Source organism: Conger conger, chromosome 5, assembly GCF_963514075.1.
Source record: "Conger conger chromosome 5, fConCon1.1, whole genome shotgun sequence".
Taxonomy (NCBI): Eukaryota; Metazoa; Chordata; class Actinopteri; order Anguilliformes; family Congridae; genus Conger; species Conger conger.
Genome location: NC_083764.1, coordinates 37,032,267 through 37,045,894, shown reverse-complemented (window position 1 = coordinate 37,045,894; position 13,628 = coordinate 37,032,267). Strand labels below are relative to the sequence as shown.

At 50.8% G+C, this 13,628-nt stretch overlaps 1 protein-coding gene across 1 annotated transcript in view; it reads left to right on the top strand.

The window, feature by feature from the left end:
- The window catches only part of tmem63a (transmembrane protein 63A), a 30,211-nt gene extending 17,336 nt beyond the window's left edge, over window positions 1-12,875 (top strand). The window contains exons 20-23 of the mRNA XM_061242412.1: window positions 9,918-10,085; window positions 10,424-10,539; window positions 10,932-10,988; window positions 11,084-12,875. Of these exons, the coding sequence (XP_061098396.1) occupies window positions 9,918-10,085; window positions 10,424-10,539; window positions 10,932-10,988; window positions 11,084-11,197 (455 nt within the window). The 3' untranslated portion in view covers window positions 11,198-12,875. The remainder of the gene's footprint in view (window positions 1-9,917; window positions 10,086-10,423; window positions 10,540-10,931; window positions 10,989-11,083) is intronic.
- Window positions 12,876-13,628: the final 753 nt, after the last annotated feature.

Genomic DNA, 13,628 nt, shown 5'->3' with positions numbered 1-13,628 from the left:
GCACATGCACACAAGCACACATCTATGGCACATGCACACATCTATGACACATGCACACAAGCACACATCTATGGCACATGCACATGCACACATCTATGGCACATGCACACAAGCACACATCTATGACACATGCACACAAGCACACATATATGACACATGCACACAATCACACATCTATGACACAAGCACACATCTATGGCACATGCACACATGCACACATCTATGGCACATGCACACAAGCACACATCTATGGCACATGCACATGCACACATCTATGGCACATGCACACACGCACACATCTATGGCACATGCACACACGCACACATCTATGGCACATGCACACAAGCACACACATGCACACATCTATGGCACATGCACACAAGCACACACATGCACACATCTATGGCACATGCACACAAGTACACATCTATGGCACATGCACACAAGCACACATCTATGACACATGCACACAAGCACACATCTATGACACAAGAGCACATCTATGGCACATGCACACATGCACACATTTACATTTACATTTTAGTCATTTGGCAGACGCTTTTAATCCAAAGCGACTTACAAGTGCATAGGTTCTACCACAAGTCGAAGCATCACATCCAGAACTAGGAAAATACACCTGGACTGCTGTTCTAAACATAGGGACAGACAGGGATAGGGGTATCAGAAGGGGGGGGCGGGGTAAATCAGGAGGGGGGACTAAGGTAGAGTTTGAAGAGGTGTGTTTTGAGTCTGCGTCGAAATAGGGGGAGGGATTCTGCTGTCCTGACAGTGGTAGGCAAGTCATTCCACCACTGAGGAACCAGAACGGAAAACAGGCGTGAACGTGCAGCTCGACCGCCAGGTGCCCGTAGAGAGGGAATCGTAAGGCGACCAGAGCTGGCAGACCGGAGTGGTCTAGCTGGGGAGTAGGGAGTGATCAGGGATTGTATGTAATGTGGGGCAGTCCCCTTAGCAGCCTGAAATGCCAACACTAGGGCCTTGAATCGGATGCGTGCGGCAATAGGAAGCCAGTGGAGGCCAATGAGAAGCGGGGTGACATGAGCCGACCTGGGCTGACTGGTGATCAAGCGGGCTGCAGCATTCTGGACCAGCTGGAGGGGCTTGATGGCGCACGCTGGGAGACCGGCTAGGAGGGAGTTGCAGTAATCCAGGCGGGAAATGACGAGCGCCTGGACTAGGAGCTGGGTGGCATTCTCCGTCAGGAGATGACGGATGCGGCGTATATTAAACAGAAAGAACCTGCAGGTTCTGGCAGTGGAGGATACTTGTGGAGCCAGGGAGAGGCAGTTATCAAGAGTCACCCCAAGATTCTTTGCCGTACGGGAGGAGGAAACTACAAAGTCCTCCACAGTCAGTGAGAGGTCGATTGACGGAGAGGACTTAGCAGGGATGTAGAGAAGCTCAGTTTTGGCAAGGTTGAGCTTCAGGTGATGGGAAGTCATCCATGCAGAGATATCAGCCAAGCAGGCAGAGATCTGTGTGGTGATTTGGGTGTCAGGGGGGAAGGAAATGAAGAGTTGGGTGTCATCAGCGTAGGAGTGATAAGAGAAGCCGTGGGAAGAGATAACAGAACCAAGAGACATGGTGTATAGCGAGAAGAGGAGAGGCCCAAGAACCGAGCCCTGCGGGACTCCAGTTCGTAGGGTTTGAGGGTCGGAGAGTGCGCCCCTCCAAGTCACCTGGTAGGAGCGACCAGAGAGGTAGGAGGAAAACCAAGCGAGTGCAGAACCTGTGACACCCATCCCAGACAGCGATGAGAGCAGAATCTCATGGTTGACTGTATCGAAGGCGGCCGACAGGTCGAGGAAGATGAGGACAGAGGAGAAGGATTTTGCTTTAGCAGAGTGGAGTGCCTCAGTGACCGCGAGCAGGGCGGTTTCAGTGGAGTGGCCACTCTTGAAGCCAGACTGGTTGGGGTCATGGAGATTGTTGTGGAGAAGATAAGTGGACAGTTGGGAGCAGACCGCCCGTTCCAGGGTTTTAGCAAGAAAGGGAAGAAGAGAGACAGGCCGGTAGTTGTTCAGGGCAGAGGGATCGAGAGTAGGTTTTTTGAGGAGGGGAGTGACTCTGGCCCTCTTCAGGGAAGAGGGCATGGTGCCGGAAGAGAGGGAGGTGTTGATTAGAGAGGAGAGAAAAGGGAGAATGTCCTCAGATATAGATTGTAGGAGGGGAGAGGGGATGGGGTCAAGAGGACAGGTGGTTGGGCGGTGGGAAGTAAGGAGTTTCAGCGTGTCGGCGTCAGAGAGGGGAGAAAAGGAGGTTAGGGAGTTGGGGAGGGTAGGAGGGTCAGCAGGGGTGGAGGGTTGGGAGAAGGAATTGCGAATAGCATCGACCTTCTTTTCAAAGAAGGAGACAAAGTCATCAGGTGTGAGTGATGAGGGGGGTGTGCATCTATGGCACATGCACACAAGCACACATCTAGGCAAGCTGTTTTTCAACTTGTTTTTGATATCAACTTGATATCAATAATTCAATTTTAACTAGTTATTAGTTAACTAGTTACTAATGTTAATGAGCTTAGATGTGTGTATGAAAGAACTTTTGCTTTGTGACTTTCTTAAAGAGAAACTAAAATCAAAATGAACTTTTTCCCTCAATTTAGTAAATTCTTCAACTGTACACATCTTACACACACACACATATATATTGTGGCGCCCCGTGGGGAGAGAGAGGCAGAGAGAGCAAGAGTAGTTCCTCAACGGGTAGTTTTAATGAGGTTCTGGTGTGCCTTCAGGGCACTTTTACAACGTCTCAAACAAAAAACTTCCTTTCTCACAAAAACGAAAAAAAAGTCACCGGCCAAAAAATTAGGTTTCCCGGTCCGTCGGTGGTTCTGGGTGGTCCGTGCCGGCCGCGCCTTTTGGTAGGGCCTCCGAAGACCCGCTTCCACCGTGGTGTCGTTAGTTGCTTTCCCGTGGCTGTTTCCTCCTCACTGGGCTTCGCCTCCGTTTCCCTCCGTACTCAGCCCCGCTCTGTGGTTGCGCCTCGCCTTTTGTACGGCTCCGCTCTCTCTCGGAGTCGGTCCGGCTGCGCCTGTCCAATGAGAAGGGTTAATTGTCTCTTCCTCACATTCCCCACGCGTCTTTCCCCGTGTCGCTGGCCATGGTTCTGACTCCTCGCCGGCTCTCGCTCCGGTGCGGCTCTGTTAGATACGACCTGGGGAAATACACGTGGTTAATAACTTTTCCTAGCAGAAGCCGCCGGCGCACGGGCCGTTCCACACCAGTGGTGTACCGATTTCCGATCGGGCCACCACATTTCCTCCCCCTCAGCTCCACGCCCTCGGCGGGAGCGTCACCAAAGAGGCCCTCGTTCATCCGGGACAGGGCATCCGCGTTCCCTTGGAGTCTCCCGGCTCGGTGTTCCACCGTGAATTTAAAACTTTGTAGTTCTAAAAACCATCGGGTCACCCGGGCGTTAGTGTCCTTACACCGATACATCCATTGCAATGGGGCATGGTCAGTTATAAGGATAAATTCCCTTCCTACCAGATAGTATTTGAGCTTCCCGACTGCCCACCTTATGGCCAGGCACTCCTTCTCCACCGTGCTATAATTCCTCTCATGCTTCAGCAATTTCCGGCTGATATAGGTGATCGGGTGCTCGGTGGCGTCCTGGATCTGGGATAGGACCGCACCAAGTCCGGTTTCAGAGGCGTCGGTCTGCAAAACAAACTTTTGGGAGAAGTTAGGGGTGGTCAGTACTGGTTCATTCCCCAGGGCGGCCCTCAGGTCTAGGAAGGCGCGGTCGGCGGCTTCGGTCCATATCACCGTGTGCCGGTGGTCTTTCTTGGTCAGCTCGTGCAAGGGGGCCGCTCTGGTGGCAAAGTCCGGTATAAACTGCCTATAGTACCCCACTAGGCCCAGGAATGTGCGCACTTGCCTTTTGGTGGTGGGTCGTGGCCAGTTGGTGATCCCGTCCACCTTTTGACTCTGGGGTCGGACGCACCCTCGTCCCACGGTGTGGCCCAGGTAGTCGGCCTCCTCCAGGCCCAGGCGACACTTAGCCGGGTTAGCTGTCAGGCCGGCTTCCCGGAGCGCCCCGAGCACCGCCTCCAGCCTCCTGAGGTGGCTTTCCCAATCAGCGCTGTGAATGACGATATCGTCGAGGTAGGCAGCAGCATACTCCCTGTGGGGCCTCAGCAGGTTGTCCATGAGCCTCTGGAAGGTGGCGGGGGCTCCATGCACTCCGAAGGGTAAGACGCGGTACTGGAACAGGCCATCCGGGGTGGCGAAAGCCGTCTTCTCCCTCGCCTGGGGGGTCAGCGGTACCTGCCAGTACCCCCGGGTGAGGTCCAGGGTGCTGAGGTAGCGAGCGGGTCCCAGCCGCTCGATCAGCTCGTCCACCCGGGGCATGGGGTAGGCGTCGTACCGGGAGATTTCGTTCAACCTCCGGAAGTCGTTGCAGAACCTCCAACTGCCGTCCGGTTTTGGGACCAACACGATCGGGCTGGACCAGGCGCTTTGGGATTCTTCTATGACCCCCAGGTCCAGCATCCTCGCCACCTCCTCCCGGATGGTCTGCCTTCTCGCCTCCGGGATCCGGTAGGGCCGCAGTCGAACCCTCCTTCCTGGCTCCGTGACGATGTCGTGGTGGACCTTGGTAGTCCGGCCCGGGAGGTGGGAGAGCACATCCCGGTGTTGACTCACCAGCTCGCGGAGGTCTTGGCGCTGCCGGTCGGTCAGCAGGTCTCCAGTGGCCACTTCTGGTGTTCCGGTGGCGCCGCCTGTGGTTAAGCAGAGGGGAGCAGGGTCGTGCACGGGTTCGTGCCACCTCTTTAGCAGGTTAATGTGGTACTTTTGGAGCTGGTGTCTCCGGCCCACCTGTCTTACCATGTAGTTCACTGGCCCAACCTTGGCTACTACTTCGTAGGGCCCATGCCATTTGGCCAGAAATTTGCACTCATTGGTGGGGATCAGCACCATGACTTTATCCCCCGGCTGAAATTCTCTCACCTGGGCTGTTCGGTTGTACAGTCTAGCCTGCTCCTTCTGGGCCTGTTGCATGTGCTCCCGGACCATGGGCCAGATCTTTGCCATCCGCTGGTCCATCGCTTCCACATGTTCCAGGAGGGTGCGTTGTCGGGACGGCTGCTGCTCCCAGGCCTCCTTCGCGAGGTCCAGTAGCCCTCGGGGACGTCTCCCATACAGCAACTCGAAGGGCGCGTACCCCGTGGATGCCTGTGGGACCTCACGTATCGAAAATAATAGGTACGGTAATAAGTGGTCCCAGTCCTTACCGTCCGTTGTGATCATTTTCTTCAGCATTGACTTGAGGGTTTTGTTAAACCGCTCTACCAGCCCGTCGGTCTGGGGGTGGTAGACGGACGTCCTCACTTGTTGGACCCGGAGTAGGCGGCACATCTCCCTCATCACGCCCGACATGAAACAGGTCCCCTGGTCTGTCAGGACCTCTTCCGCGATCCCCACCCGGCTGAAGAGGAGGAACAGCTCCCTCGCGATGCTCTTCCCCGTCGCGGCCCGTAAGGGTACGGCCTCCGGGTAACGGGTGGCGTAATCAACGATTACCAGGATGTAGCGGTGACCCCGGCTGGACTTGGGCAGGGGTCCCACTATGTCCATAGCAATTCGGCGGAAGGGCACATCTATAATGGGGAGAGGGATTAATGGATTGCGATACGTCACCCGGGGGCTGTGCAGTTGACACTCCGCACACTGTCGGCAGTAGTCCTCCACTGCCCGTTTGATGCCAGGCCAGTAGAAGCGAGATAGGATCCGCTCATACGTCTTCTCCCTTCCCAGGTGGGCCCCCAACAGGTGGGTGTGGGCGAGGTAGAGCACCTTGGAGGTGTGGCTCCGGGGTACCAGAAGTTGGTCCAGCTCTCCCGGGTCCCTGTTGCAGGTCCGATACAGCAGGTTATTCTGGACTTTAAAATACGGGTAGGCCGGTCTACTCACCCCGCCTTGTGGGACGCCCTCAATGTAAGCAGCGGCCCTCCAGGCCTGGGCGAGGAGGGGATCTTGCAGCTGGGCGGAGCCGAAGTCCGTTGGGGCCCTCTCTAGTTCGGGTTGAAACTCCGAAAACCCCCCCGCGCTACCCCCTTCCGCCTCCAGGGGTGGTGGTGGGTCCGGTCGCTCCGGGGCTGTATCCGTGCTCTCGGTAGGGGGTTGCGTGGTCGGTCCCCTCCCCCCTTGGGGCGAGATCTCCTCCTCCTCACTATCCCCGGCAGGGGCCACCCAAACCGGGTGTGGTTCCCGGTGGCCCTTCCGGCGGGGTCGGGGTGTGTGACTTGGCCTCTCCGAGGTCGCCCTCTCACTCCAGTAGCTGAGAAAGAGGGGGCAGTCTCTTCCCAGCAGCACCTCCACTGGGAGGCTCTCGACTACCCCCACCCTTCCCGTGAATTGACCTCTAGGGGTGATGATGGTTACCTCGGCGGTGGGGTAGCTTCGTACGTCGCCGTGGATGCAGGTGACGGCGATGTCCTCTCCCCGTCTCCCCCCTGCTAGGGTTGGTCTCACCAGGGTAATAGCACTCCCCGAGTCCAGCAAGGCCTCCGCGTCTTGACCCCCGATCCGGACGGGTAGCCTAGGGGCGGCAGTGCCCTTGTGGGCCCAGCACGTGGTGAGGTAGTGGCAGGGTCGGCCCGTCTCAGGTGCAGTGGCCATGGACTCCTCCCTCCCTGGGCAATCCCGGCTCAGGTGGCCCTCCCGGCCACAGGCGAAGCACCGTCTGGTCTCTCTCCTGCGGAGTCCCTCGTCCCTGTCGTCCGCTCTCCACCGTGGCCTGGTTTGTGGCTCCAGTCGGACCGCGCTTGGGGTTCTTCGGGGGCTTTCCGTTTTGGTTCCCCTGACCATCTCTTGGGCCACCTGGTGGTTCTCCAGGAGGTTGACCAGGGCATCAATGGAGCGGGGCCCCTGCTGGGCCACATATTTCTTGACGTCCGGGGCCAGGGCTCGGACACAGCGATCCAACACCACCCGGTCGAGCAGGGGCGGCCCGTCGCCCTCGACTAGCCAACTTTTGGTTAGCCTCCCCAGGCTCATCACCTGTCCTCGCGCCGGGAGGGCGGGGTCATAGGCCCATTGGTGGAACCGCTGTGCCCTGGCGGGGAGGCTGTAGCCATACTGGGCTAAGATGGTGGCTTTGAGGGTGGGGTAGTCGTGGGCTTCGGCCGGAGGCAGTCCCCGGTACGCCTTCTGGGCCTCCCCGCTGAGGAATGGGGCCAGGAGGGAGCCCCAGGCGCCTTGAGGCCACTTCTCCAGGTAAGCCGCCCGTTCGAAGATCTCGAGGTAGGCCTCAATTTCATCGTCCGGGGTCTGCTTCAGCAGTACGTCTTTGGGTGTCCGGTGGCTTGTCGCCGGGCTGGACTTTTGGCACAGTTCCGCCACGGCTTTCTGCAGGGCGCCTTGTGACCGCAGTAGAGCGTTGATGGCGTCCTCCATTTTTTTTTTAAATTTTTTTTTTTTTTTTTTTTTTTTTTTTTTAATTGCTCTCTCTCTCTATAGCTGGGGTCTCTATGCCCGCATTCTCCACCATATGTGGCGCCCCGTGGGGAGAGAGAGGCAGAGAGAGCAAGAGTAGTTCCTCAACGGGTAGTTTTAATGAGGTTCTGGTGTGCCTTCAGGGCACTTTTACAACGTCTCAAACAAAAAACTTCCTTTCTCACAAAAACGAAAAAAAAGTCACCGGCCAAAAAATTAGGTTTCCCGGTCCGTCGGTGGTTCTGGGTGGTCCGTGCCGGCCGCGCCTTTTGGTAGGGCCTCCGAAGACCCGCTTCCACCGTGGTGTCGTTAGTTGCTTTCCCGTGGCTGTTTCCTCCTCACTGGGCTTCGCCTCCGTTTCCCTCCGTACTCAGCCCCGCTCTGTGGTTGCGCCTCGCCTTTTGTACGGCTCCGCTCTCTCTCGGAGTCGGTCCGGCTGCGCCTGTCCAATGAGAAGGGTTAATTGTCTCTTCCTCACATTCCCCACGCGTCTTTCCCCGTGTCGCTGGCCATGGTTCTGACTCCTCGCCGGCTCTCGCTCCGGTGCGGCTCTGTTAGATACGACCTGGGGAAATACACGTGGTTAATAACTTTTCCTAGCAGAAGCCGCCGGCGCACGGGCCGTTCCACACCAGTGGTGTACCGATTTCCGATCGGGCCACCACAATATATATAAAATTGAATTAATATCAATATATTAAATTGTAAATACCAAAAAAAATATATTTTCCATCCACTTCTTTTTTTTATGACATTGTGTACCAGTGGGCATGTATTGATCAAATATCTGTCTATTTTCCGTTTCCTTCCAATCGATATCCTTTCATACAGCAGTTGAAATTGTACTTCCCTCTAGGGTCTTTCAGCGCACTTATCCCTGGTTATGGGTATGCACTTTGTTGTACGTCGCTCTGGATAAGAGCGTCTGCCAAATGCCAATAATGTAATACAGCGCACATCCTCATTTGACGTCCCCCCTTGTCATTTCACTTAAGTCAAACCGCCCCCCCTGCCCTTCCTCCTGAAAGATCAGTTTCTCTTGTGTATGTGTCATATCACGAAAGCTAGTACTGCTCTAACTTCCGTTTCAAAAACACTGAATCACTCCTTATGAGAAATAAAGCCAACCACAAGTATCTGATGTGCAACAGCCTGTGCAGTAGCTTTATAATTATACCTTTTTAATGCAGACTTTAAAATGCAAACAGACTTGCTGTTCACTTAAAAAAACAATGCAGGGAAACAATATTTTGGCAACTACATTCTCACTTTAACACAAATGCATTAATGTGGAATTAGGCTACTGTAGTTCATTGCAATAGGTATGTGTCTTCCAACCTAAAGCAAAACAAATGTAGGCTGTGGCAACTCTACCCTTGCATGCTACATTACGTTTTAAATTCAAAGTTTTAAAGCATTCCTGGGCCTTTATTTGCTAAACAAGATATTGGTGATCCTAGTGTTAAAGATATTTATTGTAAAATTCAGGAAGCAAGGAACATAATCCTGAATTGAAGAAGTTCTAAAGATAGAGGCCTGGCTATAACTTGGAATGTCATGTTTTGTTGCCAGAACAGAAAATCTCATCAACAGAATGCTCAGAGTAATTTCTGCCTATGAAATTATGAATAGCTAATAAGGAAATGTGATGGTGTGCATGGTGAACAATCAATAAAATGTGATGAGGCTCTTCTGTTGCTTGCCACCTGGCTCTCTGAAGTTTGCTATGTACTCTGCAAGCTAAGGATTTATGTCCATACCCTTATGTGATTAAATTATTTCCCACTGAAAACTGATCTTGCTCCTATTATCCATTCTTAACACTGCAGATGTGTACTAAATAGCAGCTGTTAATTTACCTAAAATGAGAAAATGAAAATGATAACGCAGACACAGCGATTCTGGGTCTGGATCCAGGCTAACAACGTCCAGTTTTGCCAGTGTTGCTTAGTCATAGCTAACACGTGATATAAATGAGTATCTCAGATTCTGTAACTAGATATCTGCTGCTCGCGCAACACTTACATGTTTTAATGACACACTTCGTCCCACATCTGCTCATTTTTAGCTCAGGCCAAATCATATAACTGTTTGTTACTAGGGCTGAAATATAATTATTTAGGTGCCATTTTTGGTGCGATAATTTCCATTTTATTACTGATATCGAGAATTGAATTGTAAATAGTTAAAATTGTAATTCTTGATATCAAGAATGGAATCTCAACTGAATTCTTTTAATTTTAAATATATTGATATTTCAGAGAATTGAAATTATTATGAGTTCAATTTACATTCCTGATATCAGGAATTCAACTTATAATGTGCTCTTTCTCACACCTTTAAGCTCCTGAGATCTGTTCATCCTCCGCTGTCCTTTGACTCCACCCCAGCCATGTGAGTGCACAAAGCCCACCTTCCCCTCTCTTAACCGCTAACATACTTTCCCTCCGCCAGGTCTACTGTACTCCATACTCAAGCACCTGGTGGACAAGCACAACCTCTACTTCGCCTACCTCCCCACTCGCCTGGACAGACAGGTGCACTTGGGCGCGGTCAACCAGGCCATGGCCGCTCCGATAATCTGCCTGCTCTGGCTCTACTTCTTCTCCGTCATTCGCACAGGTAGGCACCCGTGATCGGCCCTTCTCTGTTACGTTTTTTCTTCTGTTATTGGCGGTGCAGGAGAGTCAGGTGAGTTTACCACCAGTGTTGCTTTGTGTCAGTTCCCCTCCTGTGTCATGTATCATGTGCCATGTGATCTGGTTCTGCTTTTGGCTGCACAGGGGTTTATTTCCTGTGTTGTGTTTCAGGGTTCATGGTAGATGCTTCCGTCTTCATCTTAATCGTTCTCTGTGTGACCGTATTGTACCTGGCCGTCCTGTGTCATGTGATTGTATTCTGCACATGCTGTTGGCTGTGCAGGAGGGACTGATTGGCTTATTTCCTGTGTTGTGTTTCAGGGTTCATGGCGGACACTTCTCTCTTCACCTTAATCGTTCTCTGTGTGACCATCTTCATCTGCATCGGCTACTCCTGCTTCGGGCACTTCAAGTACCTGAGTCCCCACAACTACAATGTGAGTGAGCTGACCTAAGCTTTGTATGTTTGTGACGGCAAAATCAGGAAGGAGGGAGGGAGGAAGAGAGAGAGGGGGTGATGGAGGTAGGGAGAGGGTGGAGGGAGAGAGAGGGGGGAGGGAGAGAAAGAAGGAGGGAGGGAGAGAGGCAGAGAGGGAGGGAGAGAGAGAGACAGGCAGAGAGGGAGGGAGAGGGGGGAAGGGAGGGAGGGAGAGAGGCAGAGAGGGAGGGAGAGCGGGGGGAGGGAGAGAGGCAGAGAAGGAGAGAGAAAGCAGGGAGGTAGGGAGAGAGGGGGGAGGGGGGGAGAGCAAGGGAAGGAGGAAGAGTGAGGGAGAGAGAGGGAGAGTACTCTGGCATTACTGGTGTTGTTCCTGTTCCTGGTTGACTCAAGGTTAAGGAAGATGGCGATGAGCCTGGAGAAGACGTATCAGCGGAACCTTCTGGTTCGGTGAGTAAGACTCAGTTTGTGCAACCTCAGTGGACCAGATGCCCAGTGGACTCTGTTAGCACACGTTCAGTCTGTTCAAACAAATCTGTTGGCAGGTCTACCTTCCCAGAGTGTTGCAGACATCGCCTCCTTCTTTGGCTCCCTCTCCTGCAAGAAGACCGGCCCAGTCCTACGGGACACTGGAGGATAACCCCCCACCCTCCAGTTAACAGCCAGTCTGGACTCACCCAGCCAAAAATAGCCAGAGTTAAATGCCACAGACCACAGCAAATAGCCCTGTTTAACTTGTATTGCTCTCCAGCTGATACTTGGGTCCATATTTTCCGGCCGGCATCTGCTGTGTTGTGAGCTGGCATGCTGCCGAATTAGCATTTTTCGGACAATCCAGATGCGTCTGGTAATTTTGGGACTCGTGGCACGCTGAACTGGGAGGAGCTCCGATGCTGTGTTCAAGAGTGAGCAGCTCATTGCCAATTTGGTGTAGCTTATTGCAATTTTCTGGTCATTAGTTACCTTCTAGCATATCTTCCTCGCTAATATCATCCAGTTGTGCTCAAAGAGACCAATAAACAACAAGACGTGTTATTTTTTGTCTGGAGGGCCGGTTATGTCGGTAGCCTAAACATCCAGTTTAAGTGTTTGGATCAAGTTCAAGTTCAAATAACCAAGGAGAAAGACACATGTGCAACATGTGCAAACCCAAAACGCCCATTTTTCAGAAAATCGCTTAAAGAAAGAAAATCAGTTTACTAAGCCATATCATTCATATACATTTATAATTTAATTGTATGTAATTTTTTTTCATTTTGCGAATGGCTTGATAACCTGTGTTATGATCTTCCCTGGTTTTATTTTGTTTAGTAATTCTACAAAATGTGTCAGTATTTCTTAGTTATACAATAGTACGTTTAAAGTATTGCTACAGGTTTAATAGGGAATTAAACTAGCCCATAATAAATGTTTGGGCAATGTTTTATTGAAATTCTGACAGAAGAAAATACGTACAAATCGATTTTACAAACGGATTTATCGTATGAGATGCGTTTTAATTTTTAAATTTATTTTTATTAAAACATCTCAAAATGACTTGCACCGCGCACCTTGATCTGTGCACCCCGTGATCGACCGGATTAGCCACGCTCACCTCGCCAGGTGACTGCGCCAAAGCTCCGTGCAATATTGGTTCCTGAAAGTATGGCCCTTGGTCTTCTGCTTTAGCCTATGGTTGGCGCAACCGCAGGATTCAGTTTCTCTATACTGCATGTGCAAGCCACAGTGCCCTTTGCTATACCTTGAACCCCACTGTCACCCCTTGCTAGCCCCTCTTATGATCTTTCGCTCTGTGCACTCCATCCCCCGAGACAGATAGGAGCACTCTGTGCACTCCATCCCCCGAGACAGCACTCCATCCCCGAGACAGATAGGAGTTGATACTCCACTGTGGCACCTGCTAATCACTGGGCCCTTGTGTTACCCTCTCTGCTGTCTGAATCACCAAAACATAATAATAAATAAAGGAGAGTGGTCCACTCTACTTTAAAAAAACATAATGAAACAAAAGTTCAGTAAAAACATGTTCAGATGCACTATACGAGACCAACATGCCTATGTCAGGATAAATTGCCCAAATGCAGGTGTGCAAAGCATGTAGAGACTTAGCCAAGAAGATTCAAAGCTGTCATTACTGCCAAATGGGCTTCTACAAAGTACTGAATTAATGGTCTGAATACTTATATAGATGAGAGATTTCAGTGAATTGATTTTTCTTAAATTAACAAAAATGATTGAGTGTAGATTTGTGGGAAAATGGCAATTTACAATCTACAACACAATTAAAGGTGCAAAAAGTGAAAGGGTATGAATACTTTCTGTAGCCACTGATGGTTATTCTTCCAAAAGATTTAACGAAAACAAGAAAACAAAAACAAAGCCATTGCACTGTCCCAAAAAGTCTCATTGTGAAACATGAAAGAACTGTTTTCATAAAGGGTATCTGTATCCCCCGTTCCAAGAGAAATCTGTATTTTTTTCTCCTTTGTATAATTTTATGTTACATTACATTACATTACATTACATTACATTAAGTGGCATTTAGCAGACGCTCTTATCCAGAGCCATGTACAACAAAGTGCAAATCAAACACAAACACATGTCAAGTCTAGAACCCTGCATCTGGCATTGTTCAAAGCAGGTAAATTAATATGTATTGTTTTTAAAGCCAAATGATTGTTTATAAAACAATGTATGATGCTGTATATATTGAAAATTATTTTTCTGTATTGTTCAATGTTTGGGTCATTAAAACGAAAAAAATGTTTTTAATCCTTCTATTCTATGAGTGATTCATAAAACAAATATCAGTCAAACATCCAAAGGTCTCTTCATGCCAACTGCATATTACAAATAAGGTACCCTGCACCATACCAAGTACAGCTGCATGCTCTGTCTAATCTTAATGCTGTCCTCCTAAACGTCAAGGCAATACAACTGCTAGTCTGACTTGAAATTACATGTGAGCCCCAACAAGCATTTGGGATTAATTTACGAATACATTGATTTAAGTGCATCCCACTAGTACAGTAGAACCCCTGGCAAAAATTATGGAATGGGCACACTTTGAGGATGTTCATCCAGCTTGTT